We start from the raw sequence: 26,982 nt of genomic DNA, 5'->3' as shown, positions 1-26,982 counted from the left end.
AAGTGCCACCAAAGAGCTGGCAGGCTCACCCCCTCTTAGGCCAGCCATGGCACCTTCTCCTGTTGCTCACCCATGTTCTGGTCCCGACTCCAGGACAGGCCATGGGAAGGGGCAGCAGTTGGTGACAAAGGGCTCTTTGCAGAGTTTATCGTTCTGGTTAACTAGGATGTGGACTGAAAAATTGCGCTTGTCTTTCCAAAAACGCTTTATAGCCTGGGCAAATGCTTCTGGGAGACAGTCGTCGTTACATCCCACAGTTAACAACTTCACCAAGCCCCCTCTACAGATGCATTTTCTACATTTCCTCCCCGCCTCCTTTTTACAGGGCCTCGCTGATCATGGCTGTGGACGTGCACATGTGTGTACGGGGAGTCCCTGTGCTCCACTGCCAGTGACAAACGGAGCCTCCAGCCACCTGCAAAGCCACCCAGGCACTCTCGTGGGGCCAGCACTTCACAGGCAGGACAGAGCTATCTGCAGCAGCTCAGATCACGTACATGCACATGGACTGGATGAGTCTCCTCAGAGAGTCCTTCACAGCCCCAGACAAACTGGCATTTAAAGCCCTGCTCCTACCTGCTACTCACATGTTGATGTCACCTGATGTGACAGCAGGAGGTGGCTTCATGTGGCCTGCTGCAGTGTCCCCGTGCCCTTCACAAGCCTGAACCAGCTGCTCCCCAGCAGAAGCAGCGCTGGGCTGCACTCAAGACACAGCGGTGGTCTTGGCAAAATAGCCATGAGGATGCAGGGATCACTTGACCCAGCTGTCCGGGATGGCAGCGGCGGCCACGAGCCTGTGTGCAGCAGCAGCTGCCACTCACCTCTTTTTCTGGCTTGCGAGATGAGGTCAGCAGCGCTTTTGCTCATCACTTTAGTCACATAGAGAGGGCAGTTGGTCTGGCTGGCAATGGTGATGGCCCGGAACACAGCTTCTGCTTCCAGCTGGAAGAGAGAAGGGTGGGGGCTGCGGAGGAGCACGGGGCGGGCAGGAGCGCCGGCTCCCCTCCTCACAGCATGGCTGCTGCTGACACCTGTGCCCTCACTCTTACCCTTCACATCCCCAGGGTGGGTTAACCAGGAAGAGCTGACGGCAGAAGCTCCCGTCTGGCAGGGCCCAGCCCATCGGCAGGCTCCAGCCACACGGCGCTGGGCAGGGGAGTGCTGCTCGGTGCCAGCGCAGAGCCGCAGCTCCTGGTTTTTCCACTGCCTGCTTCCAGCTCTCCCGACAGCAGAGACGCCCGGGACTGCTGCCCGTGCCTGCCAGCATGGCTCACGGGCTGACCAGGCGGTGAAAGGGTCTCCCCTTCAGACCTCTCCGCTGCAGCGGGGCGCAGCGAGCCGTGCGCTGGCAGGCCGCTCACCGCAGGGCCGGCTGCGCTGCGCTGCAGCTGCTGCTCGTCCTGCCTGCGGACACCCCCGAGCTCCAGCGTTCTGCCGTCAGCAGAGGGTGGATTTCCAGCACAAGGAATATCTTTGGACTATTACATCAGCCTGTGCTCAGCCTGAGCTCAACCCCAGAGGTTCTCCAAGTGTTTGCTCTAGTTTGGCTTCAAACTTCAGCATGAGAAAGTTCAAAACAGAAGCCTTAAAAAGTCAATGTACCAATCAGCCGGCTCCCCAGGGAGGCCAGGAGTGCCAGCTGCAGGGAACACAGCCACTGCCACGGGCCAGGCTCTGCCGGTGACAGGGGCAGAGCTCAGCACCCCGACACCCCTGCACAGCGGCACCCCTGCACCCTGACGCCCCTGCACCCCGACACCCCTGCACCCCACACCATTCCCACTGCCACAGGCCTGTTTGCTGCACAGGGAAAAGAGGATTTTCTCTTCTGCTTGAAGACTCTTTAAACAGAAATGTAAACAGGAAAACATTCCCTTTGCAGCAGGTTACCATCCTGCCCCACCAAACCACCGCCCGACAGAGGAGCACACCTTTAACCCACTGAGGTGCCTCCAGGACAGGGCAGACCCAAGGAGCTATGGACCACTCTCCCAAAGCTTTGCCATCAACCCGCAGGCTTTATGGGGAGTAGCAGGGTCATTTGTGCTCTGCTTCACTTTTTTCCATGTAGAGTATGTTCTAGAAGAGGGATGCTGTTTATTTTCAAATGTGATGAGCTCTGGGTGTGGCTGGACAGACCTAGAGCCTTCTTGCACTGTTCTCAGTAGCCTTACACTTTAATGGCTTTTCAAGATCAAACACTCAACAGTGTTTTACCAGCTTTGGAGAAGAACCGGAGTGCTGTCTTATGATAACAGGACAGTTCTCAAATCCTGGCACAACCACAGCATCCCGTAATTGTGGGTTAGCTTGCCAACTAGTGGCAATGGGTCTAGAGTGATAAAAATAAATGGCAGTTTACACAGAGGGACCCTAATCTACTGTATTTGATACTGAGTTTCTTCCACGTACAAGAAAATTCTTTACAGTCTCATACTTCAAAGGGAATAACCACTGGTTAACCATAGAATCGTTTAGGTTGGAAAAGACTTTTAAGATCATCAAGCCCAACCATTACCCAGCGCTCCCCTGCTCGGCTTTGCTATTGTACCAAATTCCTATTGTTTTCTGCTTTCACACACTGTGGAAAGTTAAAAGCACCTCTCAGCAGGGAGCTATCTCAAGAAAACATGTCTAAAATTAGACTCAACTCAGATTAATGGACCAAACAGAAAAATACCCTGCAAGCTAAAATTAGAAGTAATCTAATTAGCGTGTTGACAATGATTTGTAACCAGGAAATTTCCCCCTCCATCCCTCCCACTCCATCCACCAATGGCTTTGCCTGTCTGATTTTGAAATGCACTTCAGAACCTAAGCAGAGATTAAGCAGGAAGAGGCTGGAATCTGTCTGCACTCACACAGACGTGAACAGTGAACTTTCAGAGGAACTGAAACTTGCCATTCGATTTTCCTTGGGTCTCTCATACCCATGGAGTCACCTATAGAAGACAAGTGTCCCAAACCAGCCCCAAAGGCTGCTACAGCCATACAGATCCTTTTGTTGATTAACTGCTGGGAGACTCAGACACCCTTGTCTCTGCTGGGAAACTTGAGCAAGACAAAAATATATTTGCCACGAATGTGCACCTCACTCTTTCCTGAGCTGATGAACAAGCAGGATTGCCTGTACAAACGTGCCCACCACAATGCTCGCTTGGCCCAACCACAGGCACCAAGCCCCCTGCTCCTTGGCGCAGCACGGCTGGTACCATCCTCGGCATCTTACCTCCTCTGGTCTGCTCAGCACGTGGCCCTCGGGGCCGGTTATTCCCATCTCCAACATCCTGCTTTGCTCCTAGGATATTGAAGGACAGAGGGACGTTACAACACTGAAAATGCCAGCCACACAGAAAAGCAGATCCCTCGTGTGTCAAGCCCTTCCCTCAGGACTGTCACCAGCCATTGTCCTGCGGGCCACCGTGCACGGTGAGAGGCTGCGGCATCCTCGAGGGCTCTGAGGGAGAGGAGGGTGGATGGGAAACGGGACTGAAACCTCTCTGATGAAACAAGCACAGTGTGGAGGAAAAGAGGGTACAACTCCCCAGCTCCAAGAACAGCACCTCATGTTCACAGGCCCTTTCCTGGCTCGTCTTCCAAAGAGCAAGTAGTCTGAGTAGAAACTAATGTGAAAATAATCATTAAAGGCAATAAAAATTCTCCTCCCAAGGTTACTCCTGGGTCCCCAGTGCTGTTCTTTAGCCATTTGGATATCAGCAAGTGCTAAATCCTGTCCTGTGTTTCTATAAAAGCTGGTGGTGTGGAGTGTTGGTTCCTGTATTAACACTATCCCACGTATTTTGCTGTTATAAATAAGGACCGTGCGTGTGTGCATGCACCTCCCGCACTGGCCTGCCTGTCTTCTGTCTGTGCTCTGGAGATTCCTCTTGCATTTTCCCGTTTCAAACACCTCCCTTTGACAGAGGCCAAAGGAAACACACAGGGGGACTTCATGGCCTGCCCTGACCCAGGCACTCAGGGCTCTTTCGGACCCTCACACCTTTGCCCATGTGCTGGTGCTGCCTGTGGCAATGAACATCTCTCCTCCCACCCACACCTGCTCCTGATGTACAGAAGCCACGAGCAGTTGCAAAACAGGGAACATTTCTCCAGGAGGTGCTGTGGACCATGAAGTGGATGCACAGCAGCAGTAATACCTGTAAGCAAGCAGTTTTATGCACTTTTTCTTGTGTCTTGTAGACCACTGAGAATAGTATGAGCATTAAACAATGCCACCAACCTGCAACAGAGCTGTGTGACTCCAGCACCCGTAGCAGATGTGATCACAGCTGGTGCAGGAGCATATAAAGGATGAGTGTGCACAGCAGGTAAGTGCTGCCTCTTACCTCCTCTGACACCTTCTCTGCCACAGGGAAAGTGCAAGCAAAGACTCGACAATCCTGTCCTCACATCTTGCTCTTTGCCCACCACAAAGCGCTCTCCCCCCACCTACAGCACGTCAGCGTCTCAAGTCTGGAGCTCTGCTCACCTCCTGTATCCGTTCACATCCCTTCTGCAAACTCCTCTCCTGTGTCGACCCAACTCTGGAGAAACGCACAGGGGCCAGGACATCAAAAGTAAAATGGACTGAAATGGGGAATGGAGAGGACAAATCCTCTGCCTTCTTTCTGGGAATCAGCACCAGCAGATACCACAAGCACCACGTGTCTGTGCTAGCAAGGCGCTGAGGCCACCCCAGCCTGTGATGCTGCAGTCTGCCACGGCAGAAAGAAGCAATTCCCAGTGCTGCAAAGTGCTACCAACTAATAGTTTGGGGGCATTTTGTGTTTAGGCTGGTGCTGAAGAAGAAACTCTAGCCAAGACAATTCCTCTGATCACTCTTTGTTTTCACGTAAAAGAGCCATCCAATTGTGCACTGCAGCTCTAAAAAGCCCAAAGAAAAACTGATTCTTGTAGTCTGAGAGGATGTTTGAAGAACGACCTCTAAGTTCACACTCTCAAGAATGACAGAAAAAAACAAGTAGTTGCAGAGCGTAACTGAGTAATGTCTTCTCTGTCTTCATGACAATCAAAACATATGGACCTTCCCTCATCCAGCACCAACGACAACACAGCAGGCCAGCACAGCCTATCCATTGAACAGCAAACCACAGCCCTTGTGACACTTCCCTTGCAAACCCAGCTCCGTTAGCTGCCCGCTTGCCTACAGCAGGGAGAAACTCCTCTCTTGCCACGGCACTTTTCAATACACTTCAACCCTCTCAGCTGAGTACATGCAAGGCAAAGGTCTCTGCCTCTGCACACTGAAAAAGAGCTGCAGCTGGAGTGAATGCACCACATGTGACGGTCTACCCTTCCATTTAGATAACTGCTAATTCACTATTTCAGATTTCTTTAAGCACCACATATTCACAGCAGAAAATCTTGGTAAATTTGATATTACTGCCAAGCAGCAAAGACATCACCTTGCAAAAGACGTCCATGCAGCTTTGGAGTCACTTTGCTAACGTCCCACATCAAATCTGCCTGGGGCAGATTTTCCATCCCCACATATCAGTAGTTACCTGTGCGATTATATCCCCGTTTTCAGCATGAACTTGAGCTATGGCACCCAGCTCTGCCAGGCAGCTGAATATCTCGTAGAGCTGAAACAGAGACAAAAGAAAACGGCTATGGAGCAGGCCGGGCCCTGGCAGCCGCCCGGCCCGGGGCCGAGGGCAGCGGCAGCGCCTGGGGCGGGCGCCGAGCCAGCCGCGCGATGGCCGCGGCGGATGCTCTCGGTGATCTCCATGCCCGACCTCCAGCTGCCCCGCGGGTGCCCGGCCAGCGCTGGGACACCCTCCCCTTCACCCGGGCAGCGAGGAGCCGCCTGCGCCCGTACGGCCGCCGTCCCCCCTCACACCCACACCGCGGTGGGAAGGGTCTCACCTCGGTGTTCGACATCTGGTATAAATCCTTGTAGGCCATGTACACCATGAAGGAGTTGACTCCTGGGGCAGAGGGAGAGGAGAGTGGTGAGCCGGAGAGGGGCGAGGGGCGTCCCTCCCGCAGGGCACAGCTCAGCCCAGACCGCGCGGATCCCCCAGCACTCACAGCGAGAGGACGGACAACAGCCCGGCCACGCCGCCCTCCTCCCGCCGGGCCGCCCGCGCGAGGGAGCAGCGAACCTTTCTCCTGGACCAGGGTGCGCAGCTCCTGCCGGACGCGGTCACTCCAGCGCGGGATGTCCACGTGCAGCGCGTAGTCGCAGCAAGCCTTCCCGTCCGCCCACTCGCGCCACCGCTCCACCGCCTCGGCCAGGCTGGCCTCGGGCTCCGGCACCACGTGGTCCACTGCGGGGACACGGCGGGTGGGCAGGGGTCCCCGTCCCGCCACCCCCACATGCTGCCAGCCATCCCCACCAGCCCCGCTCGGCTCCCCGGCAGCTTCAGGGCCTGTCTAAGGGGGCCCATCACCTCCACAACATGCCGGGGCTCCTCCAAGCACATTTATCGTCAGGGAAGCACGCAGAGTCTTTGCTTAATGGCCTTTGGCACAGGACCAGGGGCTTTCACAGGCTGCTGCTGAGGGATCGGCTGAAAGCTGAAGGGCCTTGTCCTGCCTCACCCCCACTTCCACGCCATTAACACAGCCTCTGCCCACACTGCGATACTAATGCGCCTTTTATTGCCCACCACGTAATCCCCATGCCCTGTCACGGGAGAGCCAGCAGAGGCAGGGATAGAAACCCTGTCCTTTACTGGCAGGACCAGCAGTCGCTCCCGCAGCCCCAGACACCTGCAGTGCACACAGCTGGGACCAGCGCACAGCAGCAAGCCTGCACCTCAGACCAGCGCACAGCCGTGGCCTTCCCCAGGGACAGACCTCCGAATTCCCTTTCCTTTTTCGTTAGCACTGTTTATTTCTGAGCAGTGCAGGATGCCAGCACATTGCTCTGTTCCTTTGCTCAGAGTCATCTGAGCGTGATGCCACCCTATTTTTATTTAACAGGGAAAAAATTATGCCATTTTTTCCTTTTTGAGGGTCCCAAGGGCTCCGGTGACTGCAGAACACGGGATCTGCAGGGGAAATGGGTCCTGTGCAAATCTCCAGTCCCACCATTTCAGTATTACTACGGATCCCAAATATTCATCCCGCTCCTCACTCCCCAGACCACACTGACAGAGATCACAAAAAAAGATGAGCACGCTGTCATGGATCTTTAAAACAAAGAAGAGTGATAAAAGCAAAAATAAATAACTGAGCAGTGTTCCAAGAGCGCTGCATGCTGTCATGTACAGGACCAGCCTGCCGCACTCACTGATCATGGTGGTTCCACCAGCCAGGGCTGCCTTCGTCCCTTGGAAGAAATCATCCACAGCTGTCATCCCCTTGTACGGCATCTGCAGGCGAGTGTGGACATCAATTCCTCCAGGGATCACCATCTTCCCGTTGGCTTCTATGGTTTTGACCCCTCCAGGGACAATCAGGTTGTCTCCAATCTGCCTGATGAGATCATACCAAGATGGTGAGCACACACAGAGGAAAACCAGCCACAGCGCGGTCAACGAGCGGCTCAGCGAGGGAGCAGCCAGGCCAGTGCCGCGGGCCTCCCCAGGCCCACGCTGGGCTTGCAGAGCCAGCAGAGAGAAACCACATCACCCTGCAGCACAACGTGGGACTGTCCGTTTTGCTTAAACCTATGATTTGCACAGTCCAGGGGCAGCTGCCATCTGTCCGGCTGCTCTGGCGGTGTCTGCGCTGGCACCTGCTGTCTGGGGCAGGCGCTGGGCCGGGTCACTGGCCAGTATGCTCTGATGGCACGCAGACCTCTGCACGTGCGCTGAGAAGCTGCCCGGGACACTCCACACCCCACACTCAGAAGCTGGGCTCCTGCAAGCATCTCCAGCACAGCAGTCCTGTCTGTTCACCAGACTGCACGCTCGCAAACCCAACACCAGCTCTGCTTCCAGTAAGCTGCACCCCTAATCTCTACTCTCCGCTGTCCCTCTGCCCACCTTAAGTAAGGCTCAAGTCTGAGGCTTACTTACAGAGAAAGATGATTGCGCAGCGTAATGCCACAGCAGCCAGGCCAGCTCAGGGCTCAGCAGGGACTTGCAGCTCTGCTCAGGGGGCAAAGGGGAGCGGGCAGGACCTCACCCGGTGCAGGCACCGGCCCCGGCTCTGCCCGAGGAGCGCGACAGCGTCCTCCCCTGCCAGCACCTTCCTTTCCTTTGTGTCCCTGTGCTACCAGTGGGCCCACGCTGTGGTGAAGGTGGTTAAAATCCCAACTATCGAAAAATATCTTCTGAAAACCTAAAAGGTGCAAGTATACATCTCCTCGTAACCTAAAATATCGTTACAGCCCTCTGGAGTTCGTGCTGTTCTAGCACATGGCACTCTCCCGCTCGGATACCCGGCCCTCCTGCACGCCGCGTCACCCGAACCTCAGGACTCCTCGCTCGGCCCCCGCCCCCTCAATCCCTTTATCTGTCCATATGTAGCACTCAGCCTTCAAATCTCTTCTTTCAGAAATCCTATTTTCATCCAGCCTTCCCCAGTCTTCCCTGATAAATCAAGATAAAAGACAAGTTGGTTTTAGTGGAAAACTTCTAATTTCCTTGGCACACTGAGGAAGCAAATGAGGAACAAATTCCATTTTTGCACTTTATTCAACCTTAGTCATTTTGTGGGTTTTTTCCTTAGAATAACAAAAGTTCTGTGGACAGAACTGCTCGCTCCAGTGTCCCCATGGCAATAAACAGCAGCTCTTTCCACTGCTTGTATTGAGGTGAATCCACCAGCAGAGGAATTCAATTGCTCACTTTATTCCTACCAGAATTCACTCGTGAGAGCATTTCCCTTCCAAGGCAATGGAGCTCTGCGGCGGCCAGGCAGACGAGGAGAAGTGATGTGCCGAAGGACACCTGGAAAGCCTGCGCCACAGCGAGACCTGCAGCCGGCTCTGACCCCGGCCCGGGTGCGAGCGCTGGTCAATCCCGAGTGCTCTTGTCGACAAGCTAAAAACAGCCCCCTCAGAACACAGCTCTGCTTCTTGAAGCGTTTCTCTGCTGCTGGATTTTTAAAATATACCACCCTGGAAAGGCTGGGTATTTTCCTCTTTCCATAGAGCGATCAATGCCTTTTCAAGTCCCTCCACGGTTCTTCAATTCACGCAACTTGGGGCTGGTCCCAATGTGGTACATTCACCACATTTGAACTGCAGCCTTTAAACAATGGAATTGTTACTGCACCTCAGAAACACGGGTGAAAAGCTGGGGGACTCAAAGGCTCGCCTGCAGGACGCAGATACCCACAGCACAGCGCCGTCCCGTCAGTGCTAACAACTGGGATCTCGTACAGGCTCATCCGTGCTCACACTGTTAACACAGGAGTCCAAGATAAATCTGTTTTCTGGGACAACTAGATCCAGATTTGCTGTACCATGGACACCGTGACATGAAGTCACCAGCCCCAGTGCAATTCAGTCACCAGAGGTACGACCTGAACTCGCCAGGCAATCGAGTGTGTGCAGAGAGCTGAGCCCCTCACTGGGGTGGCTATCGAGTTTTACTGGATGGCAAGTTGGGTGCGGACTACATCCACAAAAAGGCAGTAACGATCCAACCTGAAGCTGATTCAAGGGGAGAGGGTGATAATACGCTTTAGAAGTCCCATACTTACTTTATGAGGCCATCCTCCATGTAAATGTCAGCATAGAATGACTGGTCATCGTTGACTATCCTTCCTCCTTTAATAAGGAGACGGTCGCTCTGCGAAGGGAAGGACACAGCAGCTGTCAGCAGCGGCCACAGGGGGGTTCGCAGCGGGCAGTCCGGTGCCCGCCGCGGGTGCCGTCCCACGGCACCACAGCTCACTCCAGCCAACACCGCAGTTCACACCTGTACCAACGCTTCAAACAACGGGACGGGAGCAAGGATCGAAAAAATCATACTCGTAGGGCTGGTTCTGAAGGGAACAGGTGCTGCCAGAAACATCACCAAGGTAGGACAAGTACAGAGGAGAGGGACCAGGGACACAGCAAATGTGCTTCCATAAAACATACCGACAGAAGTCAAAAGCTTCCTGCACCAGGTCGTCACACACATAAATCTGCAGGCAGCACAAGCCACATACCAGTATCTACAGCAAGTTCATTGCTAAGGGCATGTCCTTAAATCTTACTCAAATATCATGCAAAATAAGTTGCATTACAGAAGAGAATTTGTTTCTCATCTTGCAAAGACCATCAGCTGGACAGGCAGCCCTGAAGATGGTGCATCTGCTGTTGGAATCTGTCCCTCGCCTATACTCGGCGTGGTCCCTGAGGTGTTTCACAACATCACAGGTCTACACAAGACCCAGGAGGCACTGAACTGCATTCCTGTCTCATCATTTACCACCTCCTCTGCTCTCTTCTACTGACCTAAGGGGCCAGCAGCCTCCTCCAAAGCAGTGCAGCCTGACGGGAGGAGCACCTGGACCAGAACCGCTCTTATGCTTTTCCTGTATTCATGTTTCTGGACCTGGACAACCCAGCACACACTGATGGGAGAGAAGGGACACTGTCCTGTGGGGAACAGACCCTGTCCTGGGGAGCTGCGCAGGCTGAGGTCCTGCTCTTCTACCCCCACCTGCATGAGTCCGAACACCAGCTGCAGGCAGCACAGGGCAAACAGCCTGATCTCTCTCACGGCCACCATGTGTGTGGGTGACACAAGCTGATTGTGCTGTTCTAGAGAATACATGGTCTTCCTGGCTGCTTAAACGCCTCCAACAACCCTCCAGCTTTCAAGCTTCCCCTGCTTGCTTTCCTCTCTGTTCCCGGTTTGGGGTGTGCGTACCCCTCCCCTCCACAGCCCAGCTGGAGCGTGGCTGAGCGGAGCCTTCGGCAGCGCTTGCACCAGCCTCCCCCTTGAAGCTCTCACACAATTAATTCCTCTACAGGGAACTGCATTTGCTCTTCATCCGCTACCCCTGGGGTTTCTGGAAGTATCACCGCAGTGATGGTAATCCCTGGCAACAGAAGGATGCGCGAGAATGCCCCGTGTCCCTGCAGCTTGCAGCAGCCAGAGCCCGGAGACCGGTGAGGTTTTTACAGCAATCTCACCACACACAGTCAAGACAAAGAAACTGGGTGGGGAAAGGCTCAGAATGCACAGCACTCTCAACCCGGCTGCAGCTAAGCGCTGGCGCAGGGGAAGAGCCGCGGTCCCTCCTTGCTTCCCGGGCAAGAGCCTTCCCACAGCTGCACCGACGACCAGCAACCCGCGTCCCAGCAATGGGGATTCACTTTCCCCACCCAGCACAGCTTAATGACAATCGATCAGGAGCCTCGCCGCCCACCTGGAAAAGCGCACGGCGAGTTGTTCCCGTCCTCCCATCCCACCCACCGTCATCCCTGACAAGCAGACCCGGAGCCAGCTCCCTTTGCCCCTCACCTAAGCTGGCACATTGACAAGGGGCTTTGCCAGAACTTGGCTGTCAAAGGGGGTCCAGAGGGGAGGGCATATGGCTCTAACAAATGACAACCAGCACACAAATGTGACGGGCACAGGCGGCATCCGGGGTACTTGACAATTACTGAATAAACTGTTAATATGAACTCCGAAAATATGCCTGCCTACACACACAAATGGTCATTCTGTGCCAGATGTGAAGGGCTGCTCAGAGTAACTCTCAGTACACTGGACGGTGAGGTCCATCATAGCTGGAACAGGAACAAGGCTTCCATTCAGGGGATGGGGCGCTGCCTCGGGGCCGGCCTCGGGCCAGCTGCCTGTGCAGGGAGAAGGGCGGCACCAGCACCTACCCACCGACCACGAGGAAAGCATGTAATAAAGTAAAATACGTAAAATCCCAGTTACGCCACATCTACAGGCTCTGGAGTACACCCAGATGCTAAGAGGCAGGGGAACAAGCAAGGAAGAGAATGAAGTAGATACAAGGAAACAAGTCTGACTTAATACACAGGCTTCCGAAGCACATGCTGCCAGAGCAGCCTCAGATTACAGTAAATGCACTGTTTCCCCTGCCAGGGCTCATTTGTGCATCCCCACACCCGCCACATCTCCCCGCCAGCCCGTGTCAGGCTGTGTCACCAGCCCCCATGAGCGGATGGACAAATGCCCCTGCAGCGGGAGGACGGCAGGGACCACCCTTCCTCCGGCCGCAGAACCGCTGCTGGTGCGGGAACACGCCAGGGCGCGAACCGGCCGTGCTGCCAGCTCAGCAGCGCCGGCGGGGCCGGCCCCGTGCCAAGGGCCGCACGCCACAGCGCGAGCAGGAGGTGCCGCGCAGACCGCGGCTCTGCCCAACACCGGCACCGGCCGTGCCGGCCTGATCCCCAGCGCTGTGTCTCACCCAGGCTTCGTGCAGCAGCGACAGCCCATTTGCCGCCCATGTGGTACCTTTCATGAGCATCTGTTTCTGCAGCTGCAGGTGCTGCCCTACAAGGTGAAGCCTGCGAGCATCCCTCCGGCACACCTCTGCCAAAACCGGGGCCCACCGCCAGCCGCCAACGCCCCTGCACGGACGGGAAGCCTTTCTGCTGAACACTCCCTGTCTTTCCATCTGTTGGCATTTGAGATCAAGCTTTCAAAATCATTACCCATTCCCTCATGCTCACACTCTGCTCCTGATGCTCTTAAGCACCATCTGATCATTTGAGATCCCAGAATATCAGGGGATCTCTTAACATTTCTGTGTGATGCTGCAGAAGGAAAGGGAGACAGCAGCTTCCAGAAGGCTGCGGAACCCAGTCAGGAATAGTGCTCGCCTTGTTTACAAAGCACAAGGACATAATTAGGGTAGCATAGCCACAGGTGTATAGCTTTACTGCTCTTCCCTTATCAAAGAAGAGACACTAATTGCAAGGGTGTTTCATCAGCAGCTGGATGTCTCCTCCTCACTCACGTACCACCCAGGAGCATGGAAAACCCCAGGCTGGAATCACAGGGACAGACAGACAGACAGACAGCTGTCAGCCACGCTCAGCAGTTCCGTACAGTCTGTGGCGTGGTAAGAAATGCCGTACTGGTAGTGCCACTTTACCGAAATCCGTCTAGTCAGTAACTGGGGCTTTTCTCCCCACTTGTGCCTGACACGACCTGCTGGCCATCCCCACACAGACCCCACTGTTTTCAGAGGTGCCAGAGACACCACAGATGGTGCTTGTGGGCTGTGACAGGGTAGCTGAATGGGAAAAGAACACCAAGAAAAAATAGGGGAACTCCAGCCTACCTGGACAGGAAAAGTTTTTGTGGCCACAGCACAAGGACTGGGCTGTTTTGGTTCAACCAACAGCTCAGTTACTTTGTGAAACCAGGGCAAGGCATTTCACCACTTTAGTCTTGCACTGCTCTTTCTGCGGGGACAGAAAAACATACTGTGGACAGCAGGAGGGGAAGTATTTTGATTGTATCTTCAAACTAATAAAAAGCCTCTCAATGGACACACACGGTTTGAGACTAGTATTGTCCTGAACTGGGCACAGCCTAAGGCACGCTGAGCAGCAGCACTGCCATACCAAGCTGATGAAGCCATCACTGAGAAAGACAACAGGCCCAGTTAACCTCCCTTCCCCATGTTTTCTCCACATTGCGACCATCAGATGTGCCCAGACTCTCCGGTCTTTCTTCAGTGCTACAGTCCTGCCTGTCGCGCTGTCGTACGCAGCTTTTGGCCAGGATTTGCCAGTGCGGGTTGGAAAGAATTCCCACAGCAATTTATCTCACACAGACTCATGTACCCTCACTCGTGCTCCTGGCTTCTCCACCAAAAGGACTGTCCTAGAAAAGACCAGAAATTGCTGTAAACAGATACAACGGGCAAAGTGTGCTTTTTCAGATGTCATTGTCAGAAACTAACTACAAATTCTGACTGCAGCACTTTTGAGGACAAGTGGAACCAGGAGGGAGCGTTTGTGCATCTCCAGAATCACACTAGACAGTGCAAACAATAGCTGTCAGAAAGTAATGTAAAAATGCTCAGGTTTCTACCACATCCTTCACAAAAGTCCAAGCTGCCCATTGCCTGGGTGACAGAAGCAAGGAAGGGCACCGCCCCTCCACCCGTGGGCTCAGCCATCGCTGCAGTGCTGCGAGCTCGGAGATCTATAGGCGGGTTACCTGCCAGCACAAGATGGCTCCTACAATTCTCTGTATACTCCCCTACTCCAGACCTCCCCCAGCTGTGATGCTTTAGACTCTTTAAAGGTCCCTGAGATATGTTATATCCTAATGGCACCACGCAGTCCCCAAAACCTCTCTACAAACAAGCGCAGCTTAGCTGACAACCCGCCATCCCAAGTCACCGTGTGTCTGACATACAAGAACACGCTCTGGGGCAGAAATCTAGGAAGGAGGAGAAAACAATTACAGCAATGCCCGGGGGGCACATTCTGCAGAAAGGGACAGAGGAGGTTTCATTGCTAAGATTTCTTTTTTGCCATTCCATTAACATGGAGAAGACCACCCAACACCTGACTTCACTGCATTGCTTCCCTTGGGCCTCGCAGCATAGGATCAGACACACGGGTCATTTGATGGGAATTCCAGGGCCGTTTCCTGCACCTGACCAGGACACCCTTATGCTGCAGAACAGGGCAGGTGCATCCCAAGCATCCTCACCAAGCTGCAGGAGCCAGAGGACAGAGCTGCCTGTAACAGCAGCTTCAGCAGGCTGAGGAAAGCATTTAATAGGGAGAAATAAAACAACCTGAGAGATTTTGTTACCACTGAGGCGAGAAAGTTCCTGCTGGATCCCAGCAGAGCAGGAACAAGCCCTGTGTATCAGGGAAGTGTCCTGTAAAGGCTCTTGTAGAAAATGGGAGGAATCCCACCTGCAGCAGTAACACTGTTGTCAGCATGGTGGTCTAAGGATACAGAGAAGGCAAGATGTGTAAAGCAGCGATATTGCTTATTTAAAGCAATGGAGTCTGAGCTGACAAAGGAATTTCTCTTTACAGCGGTTGATGATTTTTGTAATCTTTGTGCTTCTTTGAGAGCGTTTTTTTCACATCCGTACATTAAAAAGAATAATGAAGCTCAAGTGCTTTGTTTTTCTTCCAGGGTCCAAAGCCATCCTCAGGGGGAAAACAAAGAGCTACACAAAGCCAGCAGAAAACCATCACCGAGATGAAAGACGTGATGGCTTTCCCAGAAGAAAGCCCCGGGCAGCGTCCTCTGGGAGGGCCCGGGGACCGCGGCCGCGCCCGGCAGAGGAAGGCGCGGGCCGGAGCGCGGGAGCGCCGGGAGAGGTGAGCAGAGCCCCGGGGGAGCGGCGCTCCCCGCCCCGCCGCCCGAGCCGTGTCAGCCGGGCTCTTGCTGCTCGCTGCGGGGCTGGGCCGGGCCCGGGGAGGTGTGGTCGCCGCGCTGCACCTGATGCGGGAGAACGGCTCGGGCTGGAGCGGGTCCCCGCCCGAGCTCCCCGGGACCGCGCCCCGCCCGCAGCAGCTCCTGCCGCCCGCCCCGCCCGCGCTCCGGGAGAGCGGCGACCCCGCCGCACCCGCGCCCCTGGCCCAGCCGCACCCCAGCAGCGGCCGCCCGCGGCACGGGCAGGCGGGACGGCAGCGGGAGCCCGCTCCCCGCCCGCGACCCCCGCCCCGCCCGGGCCATGGGCTTGCCGGGCCGGTCTGCGCCCCGGCCGGCGGGTGGTCACCGCGCCCGCCGGCGAGTCGGCTCTGCGGGAGGCGGCCGGGCGGCTCCAGGCGCGGCCGCGGGCAGTGCCCGGGCAGCGGGTGCCGCCGGGCACCGGGCGCCGCAGGGGCTCCGGCTGGGACTGAGCCCGCCGGGCTGCGGCTCTGCCCAGCCCGGGGTCACCGGCGGGGCCGGGACACCTGCTCGGGCGGCGGCTCTTTGTCTGCCCACAGCGCGGGGTACCGGCACCGCGCTCCCCGGCCGCACCGCGGGGCGCTCGGCGCCGGCAGCGCCCCCAGCCCCGCCCCGCCCGCGGCACCCACCGTGATGCGCGGGATGTTCTTCTTGCCCTGGTACGACATGGTCCCGCCGCCGCCTGCACTGTCCTCCGCACAAAGGCGAACCCGCGCCCGCCGCCCGCCGTGCCAGCCGCTACCGGGGACGGCGGCCCGCCCCGCCCCGCCCACAGCGTCTCCCGCGCCCGCCAGGGGGCGCCCCGACACAACCACCGGCTCCGGGAGCCGCTCCCAGCGCACCGGCTATCGGTTACCGACTCTGGGTGCCACTCCCAGTGCATCGCGCAGGTCTTGCCACTCTCCGCACGCCAGGTAGCGGGCACCACACCAGGTGCCACACACCCATCATCGCCCACCACGCAGCCCTGGGCACAGCCCAGCCTCCAGGCCCGTGCCCCACCCGGGTTTGGGGCGTCCAGAGGGGCCACGCAGATGCCCAGGGGGCCGGGTCTGCACTGGGGTCCAGCCCGCAGGAAGGACACCTGGTGGAGCAGGCCACAAACCGGGCTCTCTGCAGCCTGAAACTTTTCCATGTAATAATTGTGAGTACAACTGAAAGAGCTTTCTAAAAGAGTTATTTGGTACTGCTGGAGTGCACTTGGATCCCCTTAAACTTACTTTCACAAGCACAAGAATTGCAAACATTTGAAAAATAGTAAAATGCACTACGCATCTGGCTCCAGAAATCAGGTCTCCTATGTAAACACTATGAGTGTTGGCAGCACTAAGGACTGCTGTATTTCCTCAGCTGCGATCTTGGTAGGAAGGTTTAAACTGTGGAATTGCTTACAAGCATTCAGGACGTGCTGAGAGAGACAATGCTGGGGCTGGGGGCCCACTGACAGCACCCCGGGACTGGGCTGGCTGGGGTTGTGCTGCGATGGGAAGAACTTGTCTGCCCTCTCCTGTCCGCATGATCCACGGTGCGGCCGGCAGGTCCGCTGCCCCGCGGAGCCGTGGCCAGGCGTGAATCTCGCTTTCTCTCCCAGCTGTGACTGCTCTTACATGCAGAGCCGTGCACGCCATCAGTGAGATCTTCCTACAGACCCTCCAGTGTCATCCACACCAGCCAAATCTTCCGGCCACACCTGGCACAGGCAGTGCTGTAAATCCAATTTCTGGTTCCTGCTAGAAAAACAAGCCATCTGGCCTGAATGATCAACACCCAACGCTCCCTTAAGTTTGCTTTCTGAACCAGAGCCTCGCTATTGCCTGCAATGGCTGCAGGGGCGCGAGGAGCACCCAGCTCAGCAGCATGAGCACGCAGGGGCAAAGTGTCGTCAGAGCACGACCCTGGCGCTGCAGCCACCTTCAACTGCCGCAGAGCTCTGGGGAAGGGGGTGATGGCAGCAGGGCTCTCTGGAGCACAAACTCTGCTGCCAGGTTCAGCGGAGGGTCACCGTCAACAGTACTAATCGTTTGTTCTCCTTGCTGAATGGTTTAAGTACATAGGTGGGTATGGCAGCCCCCCCTACCACAAGCTTTGATGTCTCCAGTGGCTCAGTAACCCAGCCCAAAGCTTTTGTTACTTAGCAAGTTTGTTACCCTGCGTGTGCTTCTGCTGCAGCTCTTACCAAGTTTTACTGGACACATATTTACCCAAAAACCTTTCACCAGCTTAAAGTAAGTCAGCAGCATCTCAATAACCTACTTATTGCTGCCAGGACTACAAGGATATCTGCAAAACTGCATGGGTTGCTTAGCCCTGCTGGACCAAGGCTCCTGCCTCCCTCCCCACCGCACCCGTGCTGCGGCCCGCGGACTGGTGCCCTCCAGCTGAACCCGAAAGCCTTTTCCCCCCCAGGACCCACGGGCAGGGGGTGTCTGTAAACGCCGGGAGGGGGACGGGGAGCAGGGCTACGCCAGAGCCTCTGCAGCTGAGGAGGGTGCGGGGAGGAGGTGAAGTACCAGACTACTGTTCTTGCCACGACGCTGCGATGCTTCAATAACAGGTTCTGGGCTGGGGCTGGGATGTGACAAAAACCCTTGAATCCTGTCACCAAACCTCCTGAAACTACACTCACCCATTTTCCAGAAAGTTTAAGGGTCCCTGTGCTGGGTGGTACCACGTCAGTTTGTCTGGAGTAGCAGTTAATTACTATGCAGACAGAGGCTGCTGACAGCTGGCAGGACACGCTGTGTCAGGAGGCTGGTTGTGCCCTCCTACCCCAGCGCACCGGGAACTGTCACCGCAGACTGCAGAGGCTCTTCTTGCGCTCGTCCGTGCCACCCTGGGGCAGGCAGTTGCTGACCCAGAGCTGTGGCTCTCCCTCCACACACTTTGTCCCCTTCCCATTGAGATCACGGGTCACCCTCACTTCTGTGGGGATCTGGCTCCAAGTCACGAGTGCTCACAAGCATTTGATGATCGTGCTATTCAGTGCTGTTGGCTCCAGTTCTCCCAGCCTCTGATGCTCCACTTGAGAGCCAGCGCTGGCGGGAACTGGGAAGAGCCCATGGCTCTGTTCCTGAGAAACGCTCAAACTGCGCTGGCTTTCGCATCATTCCCACCATCCACACCATGTCCCAGAGGCAACATGGAGCTCTGCAGCCTTTCCAACTCCCACTCTGGAGCAGACATGAATGGGAAGGAATCTGAAGCTCAGCTGCTGGTGCTGGAGACACGTGAGGTCTGCTGGGAGGCAGCGGGAGAGCCTCCACGTTCTACAAGGCAGGTGGGGGACAGTGACACAAGTTTTTCCACAGTGGAGCAACTCTCCTCAGTTTTCTCCTGGCCAGAAGATACACTGGGGCTTTGGCAGTGGAAACAAGGAGGGAAATCATCAGATGTACAGCCTGAAACAAACTAAACTTCTAGGTCAGCACTTAATGTTTTCAGGCAGGTGTTACGGTCACTCCACTACAGCTGGCTTCCCACACCATGCCCATTGCCTGTCCAAACTGATAAGAGGGCAGGTAATTGTTCAAGCCAGAATTTATCTGTAGTCTTGTTAAGGATTAGAAGTCTAAGCCATTTCAGGACCATTCCTTCCTTTCTCCTTTGGACTGAAGGCAATGCCTTCCACAAAATCCTCAGGAGCCAACTCCAGAGCCTGAGACGATGCTTCACAGAATGTAACACAGGCTCTGGAAAAGCAGCAGCCCCTGGACGGGATTGCCCTCGACTGTCAGGAGTCCACAGTGACTCCAGCATGTCCACAGCATGCACTGAAACAACAGCCCTGTCGAAACATCAGTCTCCACCCCGGGCCCTGGGGACACCTTGAGGTTTGCGGACCACCCTGCGCTGCCCACACGGGGCAACTGAGAACAGCCTAACAGCAGAGCACTTCAGTCTGCACCGTACAGGACTCCTGACCTCCACCAGCACCCTGGACGGGAGCGAGTTTCCTGGGTGTCGTGCTGCCTGCTGCGATGGGGACAACGGCACACAGCACAACCCGCTGGGGACGCCTGTGCCCGCTGCAGGCAGCCGCGTCCGTCCGTCCCTCCTCCCGCTGCACCTGGGCCACAGGACATCGCTCACCCGAAAGACTGGCCCTGGCGAGACACTAAGGCCAAGCCTGCGGGGACACGGCTTCCACTCCACGCTCAGCTCCCTCCGTGCGGTGGGGCTGGCTACACAAGAGCATCTGGATTTCCACTGAAGTTACTCAGTTCCCTCAGAGTGCGGACAGGGCAGCCCAAGTCCATGAAATACACCCAGCTTGTCCCCTCTGACACGCAGAGCAAGGACCAGAGAGGCCTGAGCTCTCTGCTCAGCATCACTTCTTTTTGCCCCTCAGGTGAATAGAAATACCCGTTACCAGATCCAAATCCATGTGTTGGAAAATGGAGCTCGGCTGTTCCCAGCAGAGCAATGGGAAAGATGCTGCTGGATCCGACCTGCAGCCAAGAGCCAGCTCAGCTGAACAAGCCAGGGTCCAGCTACATTTTCCAGCTTCTCAGCCCTGTCTCCAGGAAGGCTGCTGGCATGTTTGTGTTTTGTTTCTTCCTCCCATTTCCTCCAGCCATCCCTAGCAACTGCTCCCCGGCAGAGAAACCAGCTTTCTCCACCTTCCACCTCTTTGCAGAGGTGATGATGGAAGGGGTCCATTTAGGGAAGGCTTTCACCCGAAGTGAAGTGACGCAGCAAACACGGCTCCAGCTGCTCTCTGCTGTGGTCTTCCTTGGGATCAGAGCTGACCGTCAGTGACCAGCTTTGCACCCACCCAGACCACCTCTGCAGAGTAGGCCACACATAGGAAATTACTTCTCTGGGTCTCATCACAAAACCTCCTTGCCTTGATGCTGTTTGCAATGGCATCTATTTAACACTCTTTCTCTAGGTCCGTTTGCTTGCACTTTTCAGAGATGAACCTCTTTTTGTCATTCCCAGCCCACATCTCTGCGTCCTCAAGACCACGTCGGGATCGTTCCTCCCCAGCCAGCATTTACAACATCACTGTCACCTGCACACGGGCTGTACCTCTCCTTCCAGGTCACTAGAGACACCGCACAAAAGTTGCTTCTACCACAGATGCACACAGCTTCCCACTAAACAATCCATACGCCCTTCCTTTAAGCCCCACGCAGTTTTCCTATGGAGCTGTATCTGCCCAGCCCATTTGCAGGCTCACGCTCCAGTGCTGGCAGCCCAGCTGACCGGCTGTGTGCAGGGTCAGGCCATTTCCAAGTCCCCTCCCTCCACACAGGAGAGCTCAGCTGCTTCTGGGCTGCCTTGACCCCGTGTCCGTGCCAGGAGCCAGCCCCAGACACCACCGAGGGACCTGGCCTGCGCGGGAGCCACTGCGAGAAAAACCCTCTGCAAAAGCACGGCTGCGTGAGAGCCCCTGAGCACCCTGCTGGACCCTGCTCCCCCTGCTCAGACCCTGCTCCGACCCTGCTCCCACCCTGCTCCCCCTGCTCCCACCCTGCTCAGACCCTGCTCCCCCTGCTCCCACCCTGCTCAGACCCTGCTCCCCCTGCTCCCACCCTGCTCCCACCCTGCTCAGACCCTGCTCCCCCTGCTCCCACCCTGCTCAGACCCTGCTCCCCCTGCTCCCACCCTGCTCAGACCCTGCTCCCACCCTGCTCAGACCCTGCTCCCCCTGCTCCCACCCTGCTCAGACCCTGCTCCCCCTGCTCGGACCCTGCTCCCCCTGCTCCCACCCTGCTCCCACCCTGCTCAGACCCTGCTCCCACCCTGCTCCCACCCTGCTCCCACCCTGCTCAGACCCTGCTCCCACCCTGCTCCCACCCTGCTCCCACCCTGCTCCCACCCTGCTCCCACCCTGCTCGGACCCTGCCCCCCCCTGCTCGGACCCTGCTCAGGACAAGGCCGTTGCCAGGTGAGGGTGAGAGACCCCTGCTCCCCCTCTGCTCCGGACAAGGCCGTTGCCAGGCACGCGGTGCAGGAGCAGAGCTGTGTGCTGGCTGAGTGACACAGAAAAGCTGCTGAGCTACAACCCTGCGGCTCCACCAAATCCTCCTGGAAGACCCGTGTCCTGGCAGTTCCCTGTCTGCTGGCAAGACCCGCCTGTTAGGAAACAAAAGCCCCCAAAAGCGTCGTCCACCTCACCAGCGGCACGCCTGGCAGGTAGCAGAAACAAGCACTCCTCTCACCCGCTGCTCCGGCAGAGCGGGTTGTTGTGGCCCACTGGAGGTACTGACATCTTACACAGAAGAAAAGAAAAATATTACTTTGGACGGAGCCAACTATTTTGCTGCAGCCAAACCACAATGTTTCATTTCAATTTAAACCTACTGAAGTTTGCGTTTGACACTTTCAACTGTTCATAAAAATGCTCAGAGGAGTTTCCAACACAACAAAGATTCTTCCAAGTGAGAAAGCAGCAATTCTTGCATTGCAAATCTCACTACTCAGAATTTGTCATTGTTTTCCTTTTTTTCCTAAAATGGGCATCTCAAAAGTCAGAGAAATTTGTGAGAACAACCAGAAACGTCCACACAGCTCATGTAGTCTGGCTCCCATAAGAGGTTTGTCAGTTGAATGACACCTGCCAGGCGGCTCACGGTGACACCTCTGTGCTGCAGCTGATCACACACAGCTCCAGCATCCCCATCCCTGCCCGAGTACCAGCCCAGCTGCCCTACAGCCACCCTGGGGACAGCAGGGCACCGGGACATGGGGACAGGGTGTGCAGCCTCTTGCACAGGCTGCCATCTACGGCAAGCACCAAGCAATGGAGGGGACAGTGGCCCTCGTGCTCTCCCCCACCCTCACCAGCTCCTTCCTGGCCCCCTCGGCCGAACGTCTGCACAGCCGACCAACGAGGTGCTGCAGCGGGGGCCACACAATTCCTCTGACTTCTCCTTGAAGCCCAAGAGCTGGAGTCCTACAGGAGATGATGGGAAGCCATGCTGTGACAGGGCTGTGACAGGGCCACCAGCCACAGGTACAGGAGACAAACATGTTTGGGGCCAACGGAGGTTTTCCATTTCCATCCCAGTCTGCTCCTGCTGATGGTACTGACGATGCTTTCTCTGGGAAATCATAACTTGTGTTTCTAGCTGCTTCTGCCATTGAAGTAGCAAACACGCTGCTCTCAGCCCGAGGCTGCTGCTGGCTCCACGCGAGGGGCTGGCACGGGGCTTTCCGGCACGGGGCTGCCCGCTGCCGCGCTCCCAGCACCGACGCTGCTTTGGTGAACCGCGCCATCCCCGCTCGCAGGGATTACCCGTCCCGCTCGTGCGCTCAGCAGCGCGGCTGCCACAGCCGGGCCAGCTGCCAGCAGACAGACGCCTCCAGGGACCGGCTCCAACCCTGGCCGAGCCGGGGAGCACCGGGCCGGGTGCCAGCCGGCCACGCTCGCAGCACACTCACAGCTCAGGGCAGCGGCCTCGGGGCCGTGTCGCCGGCACGGACAGAGTGGGGCACAGCCCGACATGTCTTTCCAGCATTCATCCCAAACTGAATCCAAGTGCTGTCACATAACTGGACAGGACGAGGCGCATGTGACACTGGCTACCCCCAGGAGAAAGCTGAGGGGTCTTCTGGAGGGGACGGACCCCTTGGCTGCTTTTGCTGCCCCGTAGTTCCCCTCACACTCCTGGCTCCTGCAAGGGGCGGGAGCCTCTTTCTCCTCCTCCTCCGCAGGCTGGGCTGATGGAGCTGCCCCAGCCTGCGGTGAAGCTGCAATCCCATGTTTGTGGGACCACAGCCAGTTGCCTTGGAAATGACGACTTCACTGCAGAACCATGCAGCAGGACGGACAGAACGTCTCAGGGCGAGCATATGAGCTGTGTTACCGAACAGGAGGATGAACAAGCAGGGTCTGCACAGAGCTGAGCAGCGAGGAGGTGCCTGGAGGAGGCTCCTGCTTTACCCCCCTCCCGGGCACGGGGCTCAGAGCCATCGCTTTGCCGTGTAAAGCTCCTTCCCCACCCCTCGAAGCGAGCGGTGCAGCTCTTCAGCGGTTAGCCGTACATTACAGCCCTCAGCGAACACCGCTACACAAGAATTCAGAGGGTGTTGTCTGCAACCTACGAAGACACGCTCTGACTTCATTATCATAAAATAAGCATCGCAATTCACTCTGCTTAGACAAAGGGCATGGCAGCTCTCGAGGAAAACTGCAGGAAACTTCACAAGGGTAGAGTCCACACAGGCTACTGACAGTAACCTGCACAGACTTAAATCGCTCTTGTTAAGTAAGGTCTCTGTGAAGAGCTTAGATCAGAGCAGAATCTGGCCCCTCAACATTGTTCCTCCAGATCTTAAGCGTTCTGCAACAACAAGCCTTGCTGTAGCAGATCCTCGTACTGGGGAAAGCGGGCTCTTGCTTCATCCCTTGCTGTAGCATAATAACAGCTTAATTGTGCCCAAATCCACAGCTCAGTTTTTGTCCTTCCAATAGACTTTGTGATAAAGCGGAGTGAGGCTGAAACATTCTACCTGGGCCTGTATTACACTGCAGGTTGACACCACGTGGTATCACCAGACAGCTACACATTGCAGTTGTCTTCCTGCAGAAATGCTGGTGTTTTAACTGTGGTTCATGAAAAAAAGAAGTGCATTGCTCTGTTGTGCTTGAAATAACCTGTTGACTGCAAAAAAAATAGGAGGTGCAACTGCATGCCTGCCCTGTGCACAGGCTAGTCTCTTACTCTCAGCTTTCCTAACAAACAAGTTGGTCCAGGGTAGATGACTGAAATTCTCTCTCTGTTAATCTGAGAAATTATTCAAAGAAGCTCGATTTGCCTTGACAAAAGAGCTTTTGTGTTGTCAGAATCTGCAAAGAGTTCAACCTGCAGGCTGTGCGGGCACACAGCGCGGCTCCGTCCGCACAACCGCGTTTCCATCGGGACTGCTGGACCCTCCTGAACTTGAACCAAGTCATACGATTCCTTCTGGCCACATACACACAAGAACACTTATACATTAAGCTTCTCGCCTTCTTAGGCAAGATGTGCAGATAAAAAGGGCTTTGGTTGCTGATGCGTATCGTGTGGAAGGCCTCAGAGGAAGCAATCCAGGAGGAGAAATCTTCAGGAAGAGAGAGGAGCTGTTGAAGGAAAACCTCAGCTACCAAACTCGAGAGACAGCAATCTACATAAGACCTTAAAAGGGAACAAGACTGTTCCGTATTTCTGCTACAGCTAATAAAGAAAAGCTCACAGCAAAGCCTGCAGACCAGCCGTTGTGAGTTTCTTTTCCAACAAGCAGCAGCATAAACTTGGTAATGCAGAGGTCAGTTCCGCAGCTGCTACTCAAACTATACGGACAAGGTTGGTACTGATAGGAAAAATGTTAATTTTCTTCCTAACTCTCTTAAACAGGCCATAAAGGAGCAAAGTCAAGAACAGCAACTGAATAGCGTACTATAAGAAATCAAAGCGCACAAGCTGAAGAAATTCAAGTGTGATGAATAAACCCCAAAGCAGCCCCCTCCCCAGCTAGCAGTTCCTACAGAGGCAGCAGACACTAAGGACAGCCTGGTGCAGGCTGAGTCATCGCACACAGGTGTTTCTGCTCCGTCAGGCTCTGGCTGGGAGGTTAGTCCTCCAGATCACAAACGCCTGCAGTTCACCAAGGTTCACCAAAGCCGGGGTTTCTGCAGAACCCCGGGACAACCACACCACTTCTCCAGACTAAGCTGCAGGCTAACTATTCACTTCAGTGATTTTGCTTTATTAATTTGCCCTGCTCACCCTTGAAAAACTGTGCCCATAAGACAACCATTTAATGAAAAGTTCAGCCCCAAATGAGCTCATTGACCAAGAGGCCAGCTACGGCCTTACTTGCCTCCCATGTAAATGAACAACAGGCTCACTGAAATCCCACTGAGGAATTTACTCAACGCTATTAAGTTAATCATCTTCCTGCCAAGCTCACGCTGATGGGACCAGAACCAAAAGAGCAAGCAGTCTCCACCTCTGGCAGAAGGATCTGTGCTGTGGAGCTGGATTAATCTGTTACTTTGAGTTTTGCATGAGTTGAGTAGCTTTGTGCCTGATGATACAGACAGCGTTCCCACTTCCAGATCAACGTCATGCCCCTCACTTCGGATGAGGTATTTGATGTGTGTCAATGTGAGATGAGGATCAGCCTGGTTTGGAGTCACAACTCCAAAATCCTTTTTTTTCCTGAGGAGGAGGAGGAGGGGTGTGCAGAGAGGCAGGGATCCCTTCACACAGGCACAAAAAGAGCAACTGTAGTAACCAAGTCGGCCGCTCTAGCGCTCGGCTTTACCAGTCCCGGTAAGGCGGTGAGGGCGCTTTGGTTGTGCCGCCGCCAACGTCCCGCTCCGCGGGCAGGATCCCGCACACCAGGCCAGCAGAGCCTTCCCCCTTCCCCGCCGCAGACACCGCGGCTCCTCCGGGACCGGCCCGCGCCCGGGACCGGAGCGGCAGCCCCACCCCGCCCCGAGTCCCCGCGCCGCGGTCCCGGAGCAGCCCCGCGCCCCCGCCGCGCCGACCCGGCCCCTACCTTGTCGTCCGCGGGGGGCAGGTCCTGGAGCCGCTCCTCGGCGGCGTCCGAGCCGGGGCCGGGGGCTGAGCCGGGCTCGGGGCCGGGCTCGGGGCCGGGCTCGGGGCGGGCGGGCGGCGGGGCGCGACGCTGCCCGACGCGCAGGGCGCCGAAGTCCAGGGTCTTGCTCTCGAAGGCGCCCTCGACGCTGCAGAAGAGGCCGCCGCGTTTCTGCCGGGGCACCGCCGCCGTGCCCGGCCGCGCCAGGTACACCGGCAGCTCCTCGCCCCCGCGCCGCCCGCCCGCCGCCATGCCCGCCGCTCCGCTCCGCGCCGCCGGGACGGGCCGGGCTGGGGCCGCGGGCGGCTCCTCGGCGGGGCGGGGCGCGGGGCGGGCTCGGCGGGGCCGGCGGCTGGGCAGGGCGGGCCCGCTCACCGGCGTCGCCCGCGGGATCGGTGCGGAGCTGCGCTCCCAGGCGGCGGCTGCGTCCAGCTGCCGGCGGGGGGTCCGCGCCCTCTCCCGCTCCCGTCGCCGGTGTGGCGGAGCTCGGTCCCGGCGCTGCCGCCGGCGCTGGCGGGACAGGGCGCGTTGTGGCGGCGCTCAGGGACGGCCCCGCGCACGGCGGGACACGGGCGGCCGCCTCCGAGCCCGCGGCTGCCGCCTGCCCGATGCAGCGCGGTGCTGGTGACAGCCCCGGGCCGCCGCTGCCGGGTGCCACCGCCTGCGTCCCCAGGACGTGTCTCCGACCCCTCCGGAGTCCTGGTCCCCGCGGGTCCCGGGGTGCTGCTCGCGAACGGGTGCTCGGTCACAGGCACGAGGCCGTGTCATCCCACCGGGGCCACCGTCCCGGATGGGCACTGTGGCCGGGCACAGGTCTCCGCTGCACACAGGCTCCACTGCACACGCGTGTGCATGCATGTGCATGTCGCAAACACAACCACACACAAACGCAAAAGCGCGCTCCGTGTATTGGTTAATTTAAGGTGTTGCTTTGAGAACTCCATTGCAACTTCATTTCAAAAGTACAGAAGGCCTGAAGGACATGGGGACAGCCAAGGCTGGGTCTTTAATATGTTAACAGCTACAACTGAGTAGCAGCCTGTGAAATCTGCCACACAACTGAAGCTGGAATTTTGACTTGAAATTCTTTTTCCGAGTGTACATAGTATCTGGGCTAAATATCCTGTCCAGTAATTTCCCACACCACATATTTATGTTACGTGATGTCAGTTAT

General features: G+C 56.5%; 1 protein-coding gene across 2 annotated transcripts in view; it reads right to left on the bottom strand.

Moving 5' to 3' along the window:
• The window catches only part of DPYSL3 (dihydropyrimidinase like 3), a 32,221-nt gene extending 6,122 nt beyond the window's left edge, over window positions 1-26,099 (bottom strand). The window contains exons 1-8 of one of the 2 annotated variants that reach the window (XM_065029366.1): window positions 25,770-26,099; window positions 9,628-9,716; window positions 7,265-7,449; window positions 6,132-6,296; window positions 5,893-5,954; window positions 5,529-5,609; window positions 3,233-3,301; window positions 825-945 (exon numbers count right to left, since the gene is read on the bottom strand). In XM_065029366.1, coding sequence (XP_064885438.1) covers window positions 825-945; window positions 3,233-3,301; window positions 5,529-5,609; window positions 5,893-5,954; window positions 6,132-6,296; window positions 7,265-7,449; window positions 9,628-9,716; window positions 25,770-26,060 — 1,063 coding nt within the window. In that variant the 5' untranslated portion in view covers window positions 26,061-26,099. Of the gene's footprint in view, window positions 1-824; window positions 946-3,232; window positions 3,302-5,528; window positions 5,610-5,892; window positions 5,955-6,131; window positions 6,297-7,264; window positions 7,450-9,627; window positions 9,717-15,904; window positions 16,060-25,769 lie in introns of those variants that run through there. The other variant, XM_065029367.1, reaches the window with a different exon arrangement.
• Window positions 26,100-26,982: the final 883 nt, after the last annotated feature.

This window comes from Columba livia, chromosome 14 (assembly GCF_036013475.1).
Source record: "Columba livia isolate bColLiv1 breed racing homer chromosome 14, bColLiv1.pat.W.v2, whole genome shotgun sequence".
Lineage (NCBI taxonomy): Eukaryota > Metazoa > Chordata > Aves > Columbiformes > Columbidae > Columba > Columba livia.
This window is presented reverse-complemented; position numbering and strand designations above follow the sequence as displayed.